The sequence below is a fragment of the Strix aluco genome, chromosome 6 (assembly GCF_031877795.1).
Source record: "Strix aluco isolate bStrAlu1 chromosome 6, bStrAlu1.hap1, whole genome shotgun sequence".
Classification (NCBI taxonomy): domain Eukaryota; kingdom Metazoa; phylum Chordata; class Aves; order Strigiformes; family Strigidae; genus Strix; species Strix aluco.
Genome location: NC_133936.1, coordinates 22,450,483 through 22,470,942, shown reverse-complemented (window position 1 = coordinate 22,470,942; position 20,460 = coordinate 22,450,483). Strand labels below are relative to the sequence as shown.

Below are 20,460 nucleotides of genomic sequence, written 5' to 3'. Positions count from 1 at the left end.
ACACTCACGAGAGAATTCAGGCTTGGGGAATGAAAAGGGAATCTCCGTGAATAAAGCAGATATTGGAAACATGTTCTTGCGCCAGAGGAGCGTAAAGGAGCTCTCCTGCTGCCTAGCTTTCACTCAGCCCGCAACAGTGAGTGGCACAAAGCGCCCCACGCCCGTCCGCGCGGCCCGGGGGCCCCGCTCCCAAGGCTGCGCACAGCCCCGCTGTCACCCTCTCAACGGGCCCTGGGAAAGCGTCTGGATCCCAACAGGCACTTCCCAGCGCAGGGAGAGCGGCCCGCAGCCGCCTCTCTCTCGCGGCACCGGCACCGGCCGCCCCCGCAAGCCCCGAGGTATCCCGGAGCGCCGCCCGCCTTCGCCCATCACGGCGGCTCCGCCTCGCCCCGGGGGAACCGTTACCGCAGTGACGGCGCCGGCAGCTCCCGGCGCGCCCTGCGGCTCCAGGCGCGGCAGGAAGCACGGCCGAGCCAATCAGCGGCGCGCTTGTTGCGAGGCGGCCGAGCGGGGGTGCCCAGTTAGAAAGCGGCCGTTGGGGAGGCGGGAAGGCGCCGGCGGTTTGAAAGCTGGTGGGTACGGGTGGCCTCGGTGCGCCGCTTCTCGCCCTGTCCCGCTGCCCGGGTCGGGCTCGGCGGGCACCGTCAGCGTCTCGCCGGGCGGGGAAGGGGGAAGCTCCCCATCCGCCCCTCGGCCCGGGCTGCGAGCGTGGGGAGAGGGCCCCAGCTGGGTGGGAGCCCCGTGGGAGGACGGCGAAGGGGTGGGGGTGCCCCGGCGGCAGGAGGGCGGGGGGCTGCCGGGCCCCTGGGAAGGGCTGTGGGGAGCGCGGCGGTCCCGCGCCCGGTGCAGCGCCGGGCACCCTCCTGACACAGCTCACCCATCGCTGGTGAAGTAGCGAAAGAAGCATACCTCCTGCTGTTACTGCTTGTCGTGGTAATGTAGCAACAAAAACAACTTGTGGGAAGAGGTTTTAACAACAACCCAAGGGGATAAAAAGAAGCCCTGAAGGTTTATCCTGTAACTGTGAGTTATAACTGCTGTGACTGCCGTGTGTGTCTTGACACTGTGTTTATTCACCTGCATGTCTCTTGCAGTGCTATGGCTAATGTAAAGACAGAAGATGAAATAATCCTATTTGAAAAAGAAATGAAAGACTTTTGGACCAAAATAAAAAGCATTTATGGCACAGAACAGATCAGTCAGACTTTAGCACTGAGAGATTCATGCAAGGAATCCATAAAAGCACTTTCAGGTAAAAATGCTCTATGTTCCTGTTACCTCTGCTTTTTCCAAGGTATCATCAAACTTCTTCAGATAACTGAAATAACTTTCAATTACAGAGAAATGGTCCAAGAAGCTGAAAGAAGGGGACCTGATGATTGATAAAATTCAGGAGTATAGCAATGGTACAGTATGGTGGTTTTTTTTTAGTGTGTCTAACATTTCTAAAATTAACTTAATACAGCTGAATAATATATTTAACTTTACATTTTAAAGGGTAAATAACAGCATCAGAATGAAGACAATTAAAACCAAACTTACTTGGTTGGTTACAGGATGTAAGTTGCAAGTCAAAAGCAATTTGTTGGAAAACTTCACTGACGGTGCAAAAAGATAAAGGTCTAGTAAAAGTTTTCTGTATAGTGGTTTTGGTGCTTAAGTATTTAAAACAACAAAATATCAGAACTTGCTGACTGCAATCGGAAACGTAAGTTAAAGTGCTTCGTAAAGTTAAACATTGTGAGGTTACTTATGTCTCTTCCATATTAGTAATAGAATACAGTTAGCCTATCAATCTAGGATTAACTTCTCTGGATTTTGCAGTTAAACTTCAGAATATCAAGTAAAAATAATTGCAATTCTACTATCAGTCAGTGTTTTTATTCCTCGCTTTGTCAAATTATTTGTCTGGACAGGATCCAACATCTTCCTGCTTTGAAGATGTATATAGTGCTGGCACCAGAAACAAATTACATCTGAATGATGCATCAGAGGAGCTCCCTACTTTGTAGTTTCTCTTTTGAATAGCTTTCACTGTAAGCTTTTATTTGATGCTCTTAGTATAGTTATGCTAACTTCTCTGTTCAGCTGAGATAGCATGTATTTCACTAGGTTTTATTCAAATAAGTAATCTTAAACTATGTAGGTAAGTACTAAACAGCAGGGACCTAATCAATCAACTGTATATGTTCATATTTTGTTGCCTCCTTTCAGAGATTCTGCTGCAGAGCCAACGCATATCAGAAAATCAAGAGCATTTGACAGAAATAAAATCTAACCTAAATCAAGAACAAGAGCAAAAGAAGGACTTGACTGACAGCATCCAAGAGCTTAAAGAAGAGTTGATGAAGAAAAAGGAAAGTAAGCAAAGGATAATAAGTAGATTTTCTGAACTAGAGGAGGAATTGTTTTCAACACTTGCTCCTGATGGCCTTTTTTACTGTTCTAATTTTCTTTAAAATGTGCTTGTTTCACCTTTTTACTTTGACATTTATGTTGACTTTTAAAATTCTAGTAATATCTTCAAAAAACAAAGCCACTAAGGAGAGAGTGGAACGACTGTGCAAGTCTAAAGTACTGTTTGAAGAGAGGCTTGGATTGGAGATACGCAGAATTCACAGTAAGTTTCTGTAGTTTCCACAGTTTCCGTATGCAGTGTGTCACGTGTTGTCTCAAATGGCAAAATATGGTATGTTAAAATGCATTTGTCTTTCAAAGAGACCAGGGTTGCTTAATTTTAAGTGCACTAAGAATAGTAATTGAAACTGTAGCTTCATATTGTGATTTTAGTCATCATTGTGACTCCAGCAGAGGTTAATGGTGTTAATTGTTTGTGTTTGCTTTAGATGAACAATTACAGTTTATATTCAGACACATTGACCACAAAGATCCTGACAAGCCGTATGTGTTTACCCTCTCCATAAATGAACAGGGAGATTATGAAGGTATGTGAATTTTGAATACTTAATTAAGCAAGAGGACAGAATCTGATGCCCCCTTTGAAAAGGGGGAAGAGGTGTGAAGTGCAGTTCAGTTGTAATGTTTTTCTTCCAATTTCTGAATGAAAAATCTTGCAATGGTAATATATTTTTTGTATGAAAATACAGGTGCTTATCTTCACTCCATTTGTGGAGTTGTATGCAGCCAAGCAGCTGAGAGAGATGTACAGAGATAGATGCTTCAGTCTGTAGTTTGTTGCTTCTTCCCTTTATGCTAGAGTGAGTGTTTATGCTGACAGTCATAATTCAATCTGGTTGAGAGGCCTAGAGGGTAGAAACTAGTTGAGTAACATAAGAGAAAGATTAAAACTTGAAATCCAGCGTTCTCTTTTGTACGGGCATACAGCCTTTCAGATCTTAAAGCTGGTTTTGCAATACAGATCTTTGGTTATGAAGAACAGCAGTGGTAATCTGAGCACTGTGCTGAGTAGCTTCTAGACGGATGCTGCTGTTGCTCTGCTCTGCTTCTAAGTATGGACTGAATACATTTCTGTTTTTACTAATTCAAATCTGAACTGTGCTGAAGTTAAAAGTTGCTGGTCTACATCAGTTTTCAATCTGCCAACCTGCTGAGCAACAAAAATGTTTAGGAATGTGTTTCAATTTTTGAGCAGGCTATGTATTACTGGGAATTGCTGTAACAATTCAAGCAGGAGCACACCACTGAGTAGGTCTGGAAATCAAAAAAAATGTGTATTCTTTGAGGTTTTGTCTTTGCTGAAAGAAAATGATTTAATAGGCTAGTCAAAAACAATACTGGAGGAAGCTAAAACATACAAAGATAACACTACGCTTGTTTCATAAGCCTGGAAAACCACTAATATTCATTTTTTTATATAGTCTAATCTTTTGAAAATTTGTATCATTTTAGTGACTTCCTGTACCCCTCCTCTGGACTGTATAGCAGAGTTCCAGCTCAAAGTGAGAGAAACTAACAATTTTTCTGCGTTTGTTGCCAACATCAGAAAAGCTTTCACTGCTTTAACTTACAAACAGTCTGCATAAAACTAGCTTATATCTCTCTTTCTAGCTGTAGAGCACTCTCTTCTTTCCTTCCTGTATTGTGACAGTATGTATTTATTCATGTCTTACTCTAATTTCTAAGTTAAGGAAAAAAATGAAAACAGTGTTTTAGTCCACTGTCATAGAGACATTTTGGATCATTCTTCTGACAGTATAATCAACTACTTCCTTAACTGAATGTCTCCAGACATGTAATTTTGATCCAGTAGCAAGCAGCTTAATGATGTAATGATCTCTATTTGTAATGAACCCCAGGAAGATATAAAAAATAAAGTATTTTCTGTAACTTATGTCTCCCAAAAGTATAGAAGTGTCTTTCAGATTGTATGGGGTTGGAATAGGCCTGAAGCCTACCAAAATAATCCACTGGAGCTTAGCAATTACTTCAGTTACCCATGTTACAGGTCACTATCTTAATTTTTACCCTGTCTTGTACTCTCCAGTGCTATCACTCATTTTCACACATGTAAATTGTTGTTTTGGTCTGTTAAACTGTGTATTTTACTGCCTATTTCAGATTCTTGCCTAGATGCCTATTTCTGTTATTAGTAACAAAACCATTTGACATGCATGCTGTTCTCGAATAAAACTCTTAATAGGAGCAAGTAGGAACTTTGTGTTGTTTTGATGAGAAATCCTGGAGACCTGAACTAGAACTCTGTCTCCCAGAACACCCAGCTGGGCAGAAACGCTGGCCTGGAACGTGAACTGCAGTGGTGAATGAGTAACACTGATAAGATTTCCAGCTTTAGTGCTTTACTGGGTATGTTTTAGAACAGACTAGTCATTTTGCTTTATTACATAAAGAGTGTTGCAGTGAAGGACTATTTGTCATTGTCACTGGAAATCTTAAGACATAGCAAAGCCTGAAATACAATGTATTAAAGTATGAAATATGGTAGTTACAGATAAATCATCTGTGTATCTTCCAGTTTATCAAGACTATTCCTGCCGCAGTACTTGGCTTTGATTAAAGTTATTCTTTTTTGATCTTATTTGTAAAGCCTTTTCCTTTTCACAAAATATTTAAATAATAAAAAACTAATAAAAGTTCTCTCATTTGATAATAAAATGTAGTGCAAATAAAATCTTACTAAATTCAGTCCTGGAAATTCTAGTGAAGTAAAAGACCACTTGAATTGAAAACTGATGATGATCCCTCTTAAAACACAAATATCTACATAAAAATGAAACACAGTGTAAAGAGTAAAAATATTCAACAAGTATTTGGAATTCTAGCATTTCCTAAATAATGAAAACAACCCCTTAAAATATCTTTTTGAAGAATGTTCCAATTTGTTTTTCAATAAAAATAAAACCTCAGAATGTTTTCTGTGAAGTGAAAATTCATTTAAAATGACACTCTTATTTACAGGTGTTTTGAACCCTGTTTTTCCTGTGAGATGCTAGTTCATTTCTTTATGTAGCATGTACCTACATTAGCATTTAATTTTTTTATCAGGAGTGGACTTCTGGAGTGAATCTCCACTTTGGTTCACATCTCAAATGCAAATTGCATTCCTTTTGGAAGGAAACTGAGATGCATACATAATGCGTTCCTGCTGTTAACGTTATGTAGTCCATAGGACAGACCAGAGCTTGTCCAAACCAGCATTTGGTGCAGATGTTGGTCTTCCCATTTAGTAATGCAACTATAGCAGCACTCACTGTTCTTGCCCCAGCCTATAATCTTATGCTTGGGCAAAAAACTAAAACATACCCCCCTTGCCCTTTATTCCTGTGTCTTTATCAGCTTCTTAATATATAAGACCTGGCCCTTTAAACATGTTTAAAGCTAGTGATGCTGACAAGATACTCTTACTACAGTTGAGAATATTGCCCAGTCAGATGTGAACTGTATTTTAAATCACTTGGTTTGTCTAAACTTAACAGTACAACTTGCTGGAGACAGCACAGACTGTGCACTCAACCTTCTACAAGATAGCTGAAGTGCATCTTAACAAAAACCAGTAATCTATGTTGGCTCCAAAACCAGATAACCTTCCATTTCTTCTTCCCTATAGGGCATAATTTGCTATTTTCTAAATAATGCATCATTTTCCTTGGTATGCCCTTTTTTTTCCCATGTGTTACAGCCAGCTATACCAAAACAAGAGCAGTGAGCATGGTAAAGGTGCCAACTGAATACATTACAATTTTAGAAGAGAATGGCAGCAGAGATTACTAGGCGTTTCTACAATGACATCTCAAATGAAATACCTCCTCAATTTCCGCCCTGTCCATAAACTCCATGTACATAAACTCAGAATTTTGTAACCGACAATGGAACGAACAGGTGTAGGCTGGGAGACTACCTTCAGGTACTGGGTCTAGTTGTTCATTACCAGATTTTGCCTCCTTTTCCACCATACTATCAGGAACATTTAAATAGCAGGTATTTCTTTCAATTAATTGCTTCTACCACCAGAAGAATGCTGTAGGCACTTTTATGTAATCCAACAGACTAGCCAGTAATTAAAACAAATGCATTCAGCCAGCTCTGCACTTCCCACTGCTATCTTCTCTCCCAGGAACTAGGACTGCTGTATTACCCCGCTTTGTTGGCATCTCTTCTCCCGTCCTTGTACAGAAGCCCTCACCTTTCATGTTAGAGAGCCTGTCCCTTCTGGCTTCTCACTAATGGCATCGCCCCTGTATCCAGAATGACTGTATTCATTTTGAAGCATACTCCTGCCCTTTTCCACCTGTCTGTGCAGCTCTCAGTTGCTCTGGAAAGTAAGAACTTCAGGATGCTCAACCAAATACTTAACAGCTGTTGTATGAAAGCAAAAAGACGGGCAGTATGGAGCTACCTCACTTCCATGTTTTCAAATGGAGCTACTTATTCATTAAGGGTGTACGTATTGATCAGATGCACTCTGTAGCATATCTGATTTGATCATCATCTTCACAGGAGAAAAAAATTGAAACACACCCTGAGTAACAAAGACAAATGATCAGACTTACTGGCATTTTCTTTTCATGTTCATCCCAGGCATGAGTAGTTGGTTTATTGCTTCTAACAAAATTTGCCAAGATTACCATGCACAGAACATAAAGTATATAACAACCACTGCATTGGAATTTACACTCCTAGGAATTATTTGCTAGAAAAGATGATGTGCCTGGTTGTACACGTTCTGTGCATACACCTAAAGCAAGAAGTGAAGTCTGAAATGTTTATTGTGTGTAATTTAAACCTTTACAACTCTTTCTGGAGTTTGAATAACAAACCTGCTTATATTTGCCAAGGCAAATCAGATGCAGATCTTCCTCTAAAACAGAGCCAGGCATTCCAAAAGCAGGTAAAAGCTAGGAAAGTGTATACAATAGATTTGTTTCTTTGCTTATTACAAATTATGAAGTAAAACTGTCTTAAAATCTTAAAACCTTTGTGCCTTTATCAAATGCACTTAGTGCTTACAGAATTTCACACACCTGGATCTGTGGCAATTTGGAATTTTCTATTTGTTATGAAGCTGCATAATACAGCAATCTTCAATAACAGTAAGGACAACTAGGATAATACTATATACTGAACGAACAGATACAACTATTGGGACCTCAGTGTACTGGACAGCACACAAATACAGACAGAAATGCCCCAAAGAGCATATGGAAAAGCTCTTGAGCCCAAAAGCAATATGCAGCTTAGGAACTATAATGCAATCAGCCAGCCCCCTCCAGTTGGTGCTAGTGCTCTACCTATTAGCAGGATCATAGGTAGCATGTCATTAAGGCAGACATAGACTTCACTTAGTGAAGGTCAGTAAAGGCTTTTATTTTTTTATAAATCAGTTTGCCCAACCCTTTCAAACTGCTGACCTGTACTTAGCTACGAAGGGTCAAGCCTGAAATGTGTGGACCATCAACTAATGCTGACCATACAGAAAACTGCTGATGTACCAGTGCTCAGCACCTCATCAAATTTATCTCATAATATAATGTAAAAATTTGGAAAAAAAGGTGTGGAATTTATTAGATATTGGAAATACACTGTAAATTTAAGGACTGCTGGGAAGACAAAATAATATTAAACATTAATAACGTATTAAGTCCAATTGGTGTTTGTATGTTAGCTGGAGGTCCGATTTGAAAAGAAATTGAATTACTGTAGGAGTCCTGGCTAACAGAACAGTTTTATTACACACCTACGCAATCAAGAGTGGAGGTGGTTTAGCTGAGTTTGTTGACATTTTTCATAAACTCTCTTGGATGTTGCTAGACATATTTTGAAAAGCAAACAAACAAGTATTGGCTACACTTGTGAAAATTAAGACAGATGTGGAAGTAATGCTGTGCTTCTGTCATATTCCAATTGTTTATTACTTACTGTCTTCCCTAATGCTTCAATAAACTGTGAATTTATTCAGTACCCTGGAATTGTCTAAATAAAGTCATTATAATAGTCTATAATAGTGAACTCATTTGTGAGTGATTTATAACTTTCTAAAAGCCCCGCCGAACCCAATATAAAAACCATATGCACACATAAATCACAGTCCCACAGGCAGATTACAGTATATTTTTTAACTGTATGAATAAATTGTACTAAATAATTATGGTAATACTCTTACCTTTTTGAAAGCAATAGTTGCAATCCAATTACATCAGGCTTTACTGCTGAAATAAGATTGAATGCCTGAAGGGTTGGGCGGAATTGCTCTGACTGCCAGACAGCGAGACTCCATTCCTTCTGTCCTTCTCATTACCCCTCATCCCTCTAACAATTATACACAAAGAACCCCGTAGAATCTTGATCTTCTAAACAAGTTGTTCCAGCAGAAGCAGAGGTAATGAAGCCTGATTTCCTACAGATCTGTGGCTTTCCCCTTAAATGGTGCCATTCTCTTCACTGCAATATCCCAGCTCTTCCTTACAGCCTCCCTAGTGGATGAGAGCCAGTGCCACTCCTAAGTTACAGTAGTTTAGCCTCTGCTTGGCTGCTGCTAAAGCCACAGGACACTGGTTGCACTCTGCCTACCCTTCCTCCAGTGCAGAGCATTGATTTGTGGTTTTTTCCTTTACCTGGTTGCTGACTTTTAGTACACTGTAAGAACAGTGATAGCTGCAACACAATTTCCTTTTCAAATTTGGGCTAATTGAGCAACAGGTTCCAAAGTTGTTAGGAAGACTGACAGACTATGCTAAAACCAGTGTTTAATCATGCAAGTGTGTAGCATTTTTTTATATGACCTTATACATATTTTAAAGTAGCTATGCACTGAAATGATGAATTGAAAAAAGATACAATTAGTGTTGATTTCCTTCCTCTTCAGTCACAGCATATTGAACAATGCTAATTGCTATTGACTCACCTGTTTTGTGACTGTTTGATGGATAACTCTACAGGGAAACATGCTCTTTGACTGACTTGCCTCGATGGATTCTTTGCACTGGCTACTGGAGCATGGGCTCAGATCTCCATTATCCAGTATCTTCTGCACCAGAGCTTCATCTGAAATAACTGGCTTGGCAGACAAAACAGATCTGTTGAATGCATACCAGCTATGTATCATTATTGTTTTGATTTAGCAGCATGCTACACTTACTTTACACTGATGGCAATTACCATAAAGGATTCCAGGCATTTAAGAGCAGACTGCATACATTAATTTTTTGGCTAAGCAAGGAGTAGGTAGAAGTGACAGAGGAGTGACCTCGTGGGTGGTGTAGAAGCTGTCTAAGTTAAAGCACAATACATTCATGTAAATGCTTACCTCACAGGTTAAGAAAGAGGCAAGTAACTAATACATAACTTTCCAAATGAAGCTAGCAAGAGATAAATTTGCTTGACTAGCTCCATGTCTGACATAGCCCCATTAATCGAAAGACAATGAAGCAAATTGGTAATTGTATTCTTTTAGTTAGTCATCACTATCAGCATGACTTACTGGCCTGTATTTTCCTATACGTAGTGCAAAGGCAGACAAGCCATCTGATAAAATCATGTTTCTAAAGGAAAGAGGGAAAGCCTCTTCTGACATGCAATCCTCAATGCTGTCAACTGCAACTCTGCAGCAATTACCTGTCATTTTAGGCTTCAGCCTTCTCTAAGGTTAGTCCATAATTCTGACAGTCTGCTTGGGACTGTATTACAGTAGGGACCACCTGTCTGCTAATGACATTGCAATGAATCAAAATAGAAAATTTACAGTCAGTGTTCATGCAATTTACATGAGAAAGCTGGTTTACTTTTCTCAGGTGTTCCTGCTGAAGTTTCCCTCAACTATAATTTCTCAACTATATTGTTTGGTACAGAACAAGCATTAAAAATTTTCATCCAATCTTGTTCTTGTTTGTGCATTAATCCTATCCAGATGGCAGCTGGTATCACTGTTAGCAATCCATTCGTCCTCTCCCATATAATATAGTTAGCATTTTATAGTAGTTACCTGTCAAATCTTACAGATGAGTTCTTATATAAGAATTCTCCCGTACAAAACAGCTCCATTTGTGCTGGATGCTTGGACTAGTTGCAAGAATAGCACAGACCGTCATAGCTTAAGTATGAGCAATTTTGATGGTTCACATGCTCTTTTATTTGACAAAATTAATTTATTTGAAAAAATTGATTCAATTAGTAGGGAATTGCTATGAAAGGGGAACACCTATTTAAAGAACTTCGTGTGAAGAGGAAGCTGCTTCTAGTCTAGACAGCAATCCTGGCTGCTCTTTATATCCACCTGGTCCAGGGAGTACCACAATTTGGGTCACCACTTTCTCAACATTGCTGAAGGACATGTTGGACCTTTAAGTGATCTAGACTACTAATGTGCAAATCCTTTTCTGGAGCTGGCATAGGGATTAGGTTGTCCCATAAAATAACAGCTATGGGCACTGATCTCACTTGGATATTGTTCAGAGAGACACCACATATAAAAATGAGATACAGTAACACCTAAGTGCTTTGGCTGAATCAAGTTTCAATTAAAATTAGATGAGAGACTACACAAATATAACTGTAAAACAGCATGCCTTTCTGGTAGGAAACAGCTCTTTCAAAGATACCTTAGGATAGCAACAGTAATTAAAATTACTATTACTGGTAGGTAAAAGGGGAGGTTGTCTTTAAAACAAGCTCAGAAATAGGACAGAAAGTTGCCACTTAGGTTAATGCAGGAGGGAGCTGATGCAATCTTAATTAAGGAAGGATCACATTCCATCTCTGAATTTCAGGATTACTTTTTCATGTAGGGAGATTGCAAAAAGTTGCCTAAATATGCTAAGAAATGCTACTGTCATGCTGTTGTATGGGAGTCTTGCTCAGTCATATTTTGGAAAGAGTGAAAAATAAGCTGCGTAGTATTTTCTAAGGAGGGGACCTTACACTTGGAAATGTTTAAAAGAGGTACAATGGTGTTTCTCAGATGTTTAGGAAAAGGTATTAATTTGGGAATATAAACATATGTTGCCAGCAAGTAGCTTTAAAAAGTACATTATCTCTTCATCTAATTAGTGAACTATAGCACTAACATTACAAGTTGGTCATGCTGCTCTTACAGATAAACACTACAATACTCAACTATCTTGTAATACTTATTTTATATTGCACTTTCTAGCAACTAAAAGCTAACGGTTCTGAGTCACATCTAAACAACTACGTTTGAAAGTCAGAACCTTACAAACACCTCAGTGTTGCACACAACTCTGCATTTAAGCAGTCCCTCTACAATGGCTTGGCAGACTCAGGGCTGAAAAAGACAGGTATGAAACACTTACCTCAAGTGTGCTTTATCCTACAGCAATAAAGTCGCCTTCTAAGGTAAAGCCAGAAGGCATGCGAGCCTTACCCCTGCTCCCTGCTTCACTGCACAGCAGAGAGGCCTCCTGTGGGCACTGCTGTTGTCTTCGACTGGCAGAGCTCTGCAGTTAGGCCTGGCATGGCATGTGCCTTAGGCATGCCATTATTCTGCCTAGTTATTATTCTATTCATTTGCTTTGCACAAATAGGTTTTGGATAATTAACTTTTCACAGAGCTGCGATCTCTGGATTTTACAGTCCAGGAGAGAGGGCAGTCACCGGTGAGAAGTCAGGATACTCAATACCAGCATTCATTTGGTATCACTGATACTTTTTAATCTTGACTGTGTTCGCATTTTAAAATTCCCCAGCATGGGAACTCTGTGGAAAACAGACTATGATGACCACATGACAACCATCCTGTATTCTTCCATTACTGAGCACAAATTGGCATCCTGCTCTGTGAAATCCACTTAAGAAGGTAACCCACTGACAAGGGTAGACAGTGTAAATTTGCAGAGCCGGGACTAACGGCATGGAGCGGGAATCCCTCCATACAGGCTCCCAGCCTCTGTCCATCACAGCATGATGAGCTACTGTGGCAATTTGCCCATTTGGCAGTTACACATTTGGATTCCTTCCACTCACCTTCTGTACCACAGGAGACTGTGTCTCCACCTTTTAGCTCTTCTAAATCAGCACAGACCTCCTTTCTTCTTCTGAGAACCACTGTGCTTCTTGTATAGAGGGACCTTTACAGACTTAAAGAAGACCTAAAGGCAGTATGTCAAAAAATTCTTGCTCTTTTCACATTATCCTGAGCCATTTTCTGTACACAGTGGCTCTCCCTTGTGTGGTATATGCTGAGGCTCCCTTGTGTGGTATATGCTGAGGGGTATATGTGGAATAGGAAGCAAAAGACATTAGAAATACAACTGGACAAATTTTCACATAATTAAATCTCTTCATAAATCTCTTCAATGAACAAGAATTTAAATGCTGTATTAAATTCAAGATTCTCTCTATATATTATCATGGAGACATAAAAACAACTACAATAATTAGTTGTTTAAACACAATGCAAATCCCCAGGTTTACTTCTCTTCTGGAGACAATACGTCAACTGATGTGTGGAGTTTCCTATATAATTGGTATTTGTGTTGTGAGAAGTGTTGCCTCAATTTTCTGCTGAAGTTGCAATGTTTTCACGTATCCCATTTCTAAGCACTTCCTCATCATCTTTTAATGCTGTACCAGAGCCTGCCTGACAATGGTATTTTGTAGGCTTTACTTTGGTGAGTGTATGAAAGCAATTCCAGCTCAGTGCATTGCTATACACAGATAACTCCTTGTTTAAAAAAAAAAAAGCAAAACCCTTTACCCCTCTTCTTTTCAACAGTAACGAAAAACATAGAATTCTATCATAAATAAACAAGCAGATTTGGTCTGCTCTAACAGAAGAGGCCTGAAAGATGCAGCTTCCTTGGCAAAATCAAGAGCTGCAGCTTCTTCTTAGGAGAACCACTGCGCAAGAGTGGCCCTCTTCTCTCACTTCCAGAAGTGTTGCTTTGCTAACTGACAGTTTAGCTCGAAACATCTGAATGAACAACTACTTTTAAGAAACTGACCTAGACTGAAAAAACACAGCTTTTCCAAAGTGGGTCCAGCTGGACATTCAGAAATTATTCACATGCAAAATTTTACTTTTTAAATCCTAGCAAAATGTCTTTTTTAACTTAATATTTAATTAAAATAAAAATATCTTAATTTCTATAGAGAGAACTTGTCCTCCTAACGCTTACTGTTACAAATGTTTCATACGAGAAATAACATAAAATACCACAGTGATGAGCTCAGCAAAGACATACACGGATCTGCTCTAAAAGTGCTGGAGCCTGCAGCGTGGATAACAGTCTTTGAGCTAAAACAAAGGAAAACATTGCATTTCACAGAAAAGAGAAGAAAACCGACACTACATTCCTAATACTTATGTTTATTATGAAAGTGTCTCCAAATTAAAATAGCCCACAATACTGACTGGTTCCAGAGATTTTATGAGGAATAATTATTTTCCATATTAAAAAAAACCCAAACCAACTGAGTTAAACACAAAGTAACTCCCAAATTTCTACACAACAGCTATACATGAAAGGACTTCTAGCTAGCACATCACTGTGTCTGGGACAGTGGAGTTCCTACACATCACTGCATTTCTGAAAGAGTTGCTCAAGCACAGGATTGTCATGAAAACACAGGCAAAATAGTGTCATCTGCCTCACCCTGACTTGCAACAGGCAGTCAACATGCACAGTACAGTATGAGAGCTTGTGTATAAAAGTTAATCCCAGGACTGCAAGAAGCTGAAGCTCAACAGAAGCCAGAAAATGTGTTTTGTTGCACAGATCATTTTAGGTCATGTAAGACAATCATTTTTGTCTTTTGTCTGACGTGTGATCATTGACATGGCTCCAAAACATCATTTCATAGTATTTCCTTGAGTTTTTTAATTGAAAGAAGTTTTAAAGACTGAGAATTTTGTACAGACACGCTCAAACACTGTGTTTTCATTGCAACTACGATCAGAAATCTTTACAATTTAAAGGTTATACACGTACGCCACTTTTCCAAACTTCCATTAGTGCTTTTTAAAAAGAAAATAAAAAAGAATAAGGTTGTCTTACTGAAGTTCCCATTGGGTCCCTGTTCCAAATCAAAACCAGTCAAAACAAGTAATACAAACTGGTTTTGCTTTATGGTTTAAAGGCAACTGTAGTTTGCAGAACACTGAAATTAGGCCCAGTAGGGTCTACATTATAGGAAGGGTAAAAAGTATTCGATAGCTCCTCTTGCACAAATGTCACAAGAAGTAGACAATAGGAGACATACAAAAATGAGTTGTAGCAAAGAGATTAAAAAAATACCAAAGCATCAACTGTAGAAAACCAATGGTAGCCCCTATTTCTCTGAGATACGGAAGGCTGCAGTAATGAGAAGGTGAATGAAACAGGCATTAGGTTTCCTACTAGAATACTCTGCATAAAACACACGCAGTGTCTAAATCAACCAGTGTTGATCATCATTGACGGTTGCTGCAGGGTAACGGCTTTTGCCGTCATGTCCCGTTCAGAACCAGAAAGTGATTTCACCTGAAACAGATATAGATTTAAGACAAGAATCACTTCACTGTAAGCCACACTTTAGTGCATGTACCTGGGTCTCAGAAAAAGGATTTGACATTGGCAATCACACAGAATGGTCACAGGCTGAGACAGGAGCATATGAAACTGTGACACCTGTTCCAATCCTGCCAGAATCATTAAATAAATAACACATAGAAAAAACTACAAAATGGCAACAAGGAAACAACATGGGACACTTTGGTATTTTAGAACTAGCACTATTGAACATTGATCAAGATCCAAAAGATTCCAACGTCCACCCTTGCTGTTTGATCAGATATTTCTACCGTTTTCTGCAATGTTTTAGTTTTTTATGAAAAAAATGTTCTTTTAATACAAAATATGCCAATATGGGAAACAGTAAACAAAGGGAGACCTGAATCTTATTTTACTATATTCTGGGCTGGCTAGGGAGGGAAGACAAGTTCTTACTATTTACTAATAAACTCTACATATCATTTCCTCATTTTTCTACTTCAACATCTCAACCACTGTGTCATGTACTGTACTATAAAAAGGGAGCATAAAGTTGAAGACAAATAGGTTATAGAGTACAAAGCCTCATTTCTAAAATTACTAAAATGACAATTCTACAAAAGGTATGAATATACAGAACCTTTTAAGATCTCGCATTTACCATGAGCCATGTGAATAATTTCAACTTCCTGGAATATATGCAATTATACTCTAAATACCTGATGGCCTCCAAAAGCACCTTGCAAAGCTCTTCGGCAGAGAAGCAAACAAATTCAAATGAAAAAGGAAATAATTGCATGACATTCTCTCTGCAGAGTGGAAGATGAAGCCAAAATCCATTGGTTAAAGTAAGGAATCAAAACACAGTCACGTATGATCATTAAAACACTTGGTCCTTCCCACTAAAGACAGAAAAAATTGTGTGAATCATTAAAAAACTGTAGCTTGAAAGTTTAGTGACTGTTTCGCACAGTTTAGTGAAGTTTTCAATGCTTCCTTACTCTTATCCCATTTCACCAAATGTGTTATGTAACTCAGCTCACCTATTTTCTAGACATATCTGTATTAAGTTTATTCTAGACTGCTAAGAATGGACTCCAACAAGCCAGGTTTATAGGAGGTAAGTATGTCACTGGGAGTCAGCTGAACCATGGTAACTGTGTATATGCTTTAGTGCATCATAGATGCAACTGACTTTAAACCTCAAAGGAAGAGTTTCAATACAAGTTGCATTATTTAACAGTGGGGATACACTAAGAGCATACATAACCAGCAATGGTAAATCATCTCATCTCAAGGGTTGTAACTTTGACTGTACATCTGAATCAACACTATAGAGCACAGGTGGGGAGGACCAACAGGGACCAGAGGTCTCCTGCCTCTTGTGCAGGGATAGTTATTGGGAACTGCTCTCTGTCCTGGTATCAACAACCTTACAGTACTATTGTATGTTGTCTAAGTTGTGTACGTTGATAGTTCGGAGCAATGTTCTGTCCCCATGTAAGACAAAATATTTTGTCAGAATGCCATTTTTGTAACCATCTTTGCAGAAGGCAAATGGTCCAGTGGATGTAGTAATGAACACCAGAAAAAAGGTGTGTTTAAACTGCTATTCTCAAATTACCATCTTAGCAGGTCAGATTTCAGAAATGATAATGTTCATTCAATATATCCCACAACAGTTTTGTTTTAAAATCTTTGTATCATCTTGACAGTAATTACTAAACAACTGCCACTTCAAATACTGTGGATGAGATACTTTCTATTGCAGTAAGTGTATTTTCACATGTGTAACCTGCTCTGCAGATAACTGTATGAAATCAGGGGCACAGGAGACAGATGAGAAAAATTAAGAGTCAGAGAAACTTTAGGGGGAGAAGGAGATTTAAATAAGACTCCCTTGCTCCATCAGATATACTCATGGACATATAAGCTATGCAGCTGCTGAATCACAAGGTTATCTGGCTTTTTCAAAAGATGCTCTGTAGGTAGTAAAACTGACAGCTCTTCTTCCACAATTTACAATTTTTCAGTTTTCTTTATTGTCTACTAAGTGGAGGTACTATTTTCGTTCATGCCATTCCGCCCTTTTAGTACAGTTTTTGCGAACACACAAGGGTCCCTATGGATAATAAAGGTTTCAGAAGTTTTCAAGAGTGACAAACAGGATGAGAGAAATCTCAGTTTTTCAAAAGAAAGAAGCTGCAGCACAACTTTCTTCAGTGGAATCTGTATAAAATAGAGCCTTTAAACATGTTTTATGGCATTGGAAATGATCTATATTTTGCTATTTGCATAGGTGGAAGGAATCAAAGATTTCCTGGCTTAGAGTTCCAGCTGAACACGGCACTCCAATCCCTTTGAATATAGAAGACACACTGTTAACATTTTTTTTCCTGGTTTGTTCCTTCTTTTTTTAAACTTTTTTTTTTTTTTTTTTTTAAATATATATATATATATATATATAACTCTTTGGTCTATAAGCACATTGGTTCTGTGTGCACATACACAATACTGTTGAACAGTAGGTTGCATAGAGTCTGCTACCCAAGAACCTCGCCTACTTTTGGCACTGCCTTCACAAATCACAGAGAAGTGTCTTTCAAGAGCTGTATGATCCTTAGCATCCTACATCAGACTTTGACCAAGAGACTGGAAGAATTGTGTATATAATGTTGAAAAAGATGTTTATTTTGGGTGTTACTTTGTCTTCTTTGGGACACAGTTTGTAAATCTTGAATGAAAAAGGAGTGCAAAATTATTTTAGACACCCTTAATTTTATTTGTAGAGGTCATGAAATACTGCTGAGCCTTCAAAGTTTGCTGTGAATTATGTTAAGTGAATTTTGCTCAAGTTCTCATGCATTTAAAATAAACTACTTGTAGCAATGTATGACATTCTGCATTCTCTCTCTTCACCCTACCAAGAAAGTGGCAGCAATTATAAGAATGATACCTAGACTGAACCATGTATGAGGAAGCAATGAACTTTTCATCTGCTGTTTTTTCCATTACAGGCCTGCTCTCATCCATCTGAATGTGCAAGAACAGTTTCAGGAGTGAGGTCTGGATTCACAATGGTGCACTTGAACAAACACCTTTCAACACGGAATCTCTGCAAAAAGCTAAAAGCTGTAGAGGTCAAAATTTGCAAGGCAAAAAAAAAAAAGTGAGAATGAGTTTATCCTAACTGTTGACATCAATGCTTTTGGGTATTTGCACAACAAATCAAGTCTACTTCTAATGCAATTAACCACCAAATTGTATTTTAAATTATGCTAAAATATCCCAAAATTACCACGTTTTTTTCCCTGAATTGCTAATTGACCACATCACCTACTATTTAAAATATCAATCCAGTGTTTTAAAACTTTATGTTGGAGGAACAGCCGCTGTGATTTGATAGGCAATTTTAAAACCAGCACTTTAAAACACAAAGATTGCAAAAATATCTGAAGCAGATCTAGAATCTATAAAGCTATGCTCTATCTTACTGTAAGTAACAAATCAGGCAACTATTATTTATATCAGACTCAGCAAAAGCAACAGGGATGGACAGAAGAGATCTGAGCACGATGCTCTCCACCACTGAGAATCCCAAGAGATAAAGTTTGAGAAAGGATATTCCCTTTTGTCCAGAAGTTCCCAAAAGAATACAAAATAAATAATATTTCAAAGACAGTACAAGTGAAAATACTGCTCCCATTGTGTCAGTTACATACACATACAGCATGCCTACGTATACAGAATGGTGTGTTGTCTTCATTCACAAACAGGAAATATGGCAGTGCGCTATCAGAATGCTTTGATACTCCTAACTTTTTCTGATGCCAAGATATATGAAGAAACCGCATTCACAACTTATAATTTACTTCCAGTAGCAAACAGTTCATTCTGTTCATGTCTCATGATTGAACTCAAGGATTAATGCTCCTCTGAGCAAGTGCCACCAGTAAGATACCCATTTGTCCCATTGGCACCACTGGTCCCATTAGTGGTGATAGTGCTGTGCAGGGTCTTTGAACGAGGTACTGTTTCTTCCTCATCTGAGCTTGACTCAATGTCACTTCGGTCATCCTTTGTTACCTGTAGAATTTGAAAACGAAGCAAGCAGTAGGTGATTGTAAGGAAACAACTGAGCTTTTTTTTGTTCAAGGGAATCAGAGAATTAAAACATTTTTCAATTTGAGCTTTGAAGGCAATCTCAGCTCTGGCACACTTCTCTGCCATTGCCTGCCTGGACTCACTTCAGACACGGGTGACTGTACACACATACACCATGTGCAAAAGCAGAGTGAGAACTTTGCATGGGCACACTGAAGGTAGTATGTCCAAGTGAGTGCACAGACTGAAGTAACCAACAATCCAAGCTCCCAGGTTCAACCTAGCCCAAAGTCCCTCTGCCTTCCTACCACAACTTTACTTCCTGTGCTTCCTTTGGGGTGCTTATCTTTGACCTGATAGTACAAAATATTCAATCCAACTTCCCCCGCCCCCCCCCCCCCCCCCCCCCACCTCCCAGCTCATTCTCTAGAGGCCTCATGGCTCCAGGAAACTGATATGGGGCTGACAGTAGGAGACAGGAGTACTGGCTGAAACATAACTCACTGCACCAGGTAACTCCAGTCTCTGATTTCAGACAAGTGGTGAGAATGGGGCTTGGAAACTGTGGACATAGTCCACTTCAGTCCCTATCACCGGAACCACAAACGTACTTGAGCAGTTCAACTGTCTGCCCCATCATGCCACTGGAAAGCTGTTTCAGAATCAGACTGACTTTAACTGCTAGAAATTTCCTGCTAATTTCCAGCTGACTTCTTTCCTGACAGTTTATATCCATTTACTGTGTGAATGCTGTTCCTTAGGTTAAGGAGTCCGCTCTCCTCCTTTATAGAGCTCTTGAAGGTCGTAGAGGAAGATCACTAAATCTGAGAGATGAGTCTCTTCAGAATCCCTGAGGTGAATTTGCTAGTCAGGTGCACCCAAAACAATTGAAAACATGAGGAAGTCAACAACAGGCAGGTTAAGGAGAACAAACAAAGGCAACAGAAAAGAAAATCCTGCAAATAAAAGGCCCTGCCTGCTGTGTAGGATCATAGGATAACTCTTCAGGTCAAAAGAGACCTCAAGAAGTCTATGCCCAACCTCCTGCTCAAACTAGGGTCAGCTGTGGACTCAGGTAATGTCACCCAGAGCTCTACCCAGTCTGATCTTGAAAATCTCCAAAACTGGTAAGAGTGCATTAGATGAAGTTAAAAAAAGCATCAAAGGAAAGAGGTCTGAATACAGCTTTAAAGATGCAGCTTTCCATGCCTGCTTCTACTCCTGTTTGTATAGCTGAGCCTCCTAATCCATTCAGAATCTATCCATGCTGTTCTGGTTGCTACACTGGGCTATTACAATTGACTTTACTATAGCGAATGGACATAAAGGGGGCAAAACACATGGCAAGTCTTTTCCCCAAAGAAATCAAAACAATTAAAAGAACAGGGTCACTGCATGTAATTTTTTTACTTAACAGTAATCCTCCTCTACTCCA

At 39.3% G+C, this 20,460-nt stretch overlaps 2 protein-coding genes across 5 annotated transcripts in view; one reads left to right on the top strand and one right to left on the bottom strand.

Annotated features, from left to right (window-relative positions):
- The first annotated feature begins 428 nt into the window (after positions 1-428).
- Positions 429-5,012, top strand: SPC25 (SPC25 component of NDC80 kinetochore complex). Of its 2 annotated transcripts, XM_074828278.1 has the most exons (7): positions 429-572; positions 1,095-1,252; positions 1,341-1,406; positions 2,215-2,361; positions 2,516-2,620; positions 2,847-2,945; positions 3,871-5,012. In XM_074828278.1, exons 2-7 carry the CDS (start codon positions 1,099-1,101, stop codon positions 4,002-4,004), a joined length of 705 nt encoding a protein of 234 aa, XP_074684379.1. In that variant the 5' UTR covers positions 429-572; positions 1,095-1,098; the 3' UTR covers positions 4,005-5,012. The 2 variants fall into 2 exon arrangements, with proteins under 2 accessions (XP_074684379.1, XP_074684380.1); XM_074828279.1 differs by lacking the exon at positions 1,341-1,406.
- An 8,726-nt stretch (positions 5,013-13,738) lies between these two features.
- Positions 13,739-20,460, bottom strand: part of CERS6 (ceramide synthase 6) — a 135,668-nt gene continuing 128,946 nt past the window's right edge. For 2 of the 3 annotated variants that reach the window (XM_074829024.1, XM_074829025.1), the window contains one exon: positions 13,739-19,007. In XM_074829024.1, coding sequence (XP_074685125.1) covers positions 18,846-19,007 — 162 coding nt within the window. In that variant the 3' untranslated portion in view covers positions 13,739-18,845. The remainder of the gene's footprint in view (positions 19,008-20,460) is intronic. The other variant, XR_012623786.1, reaches the window with a different exon arrangement.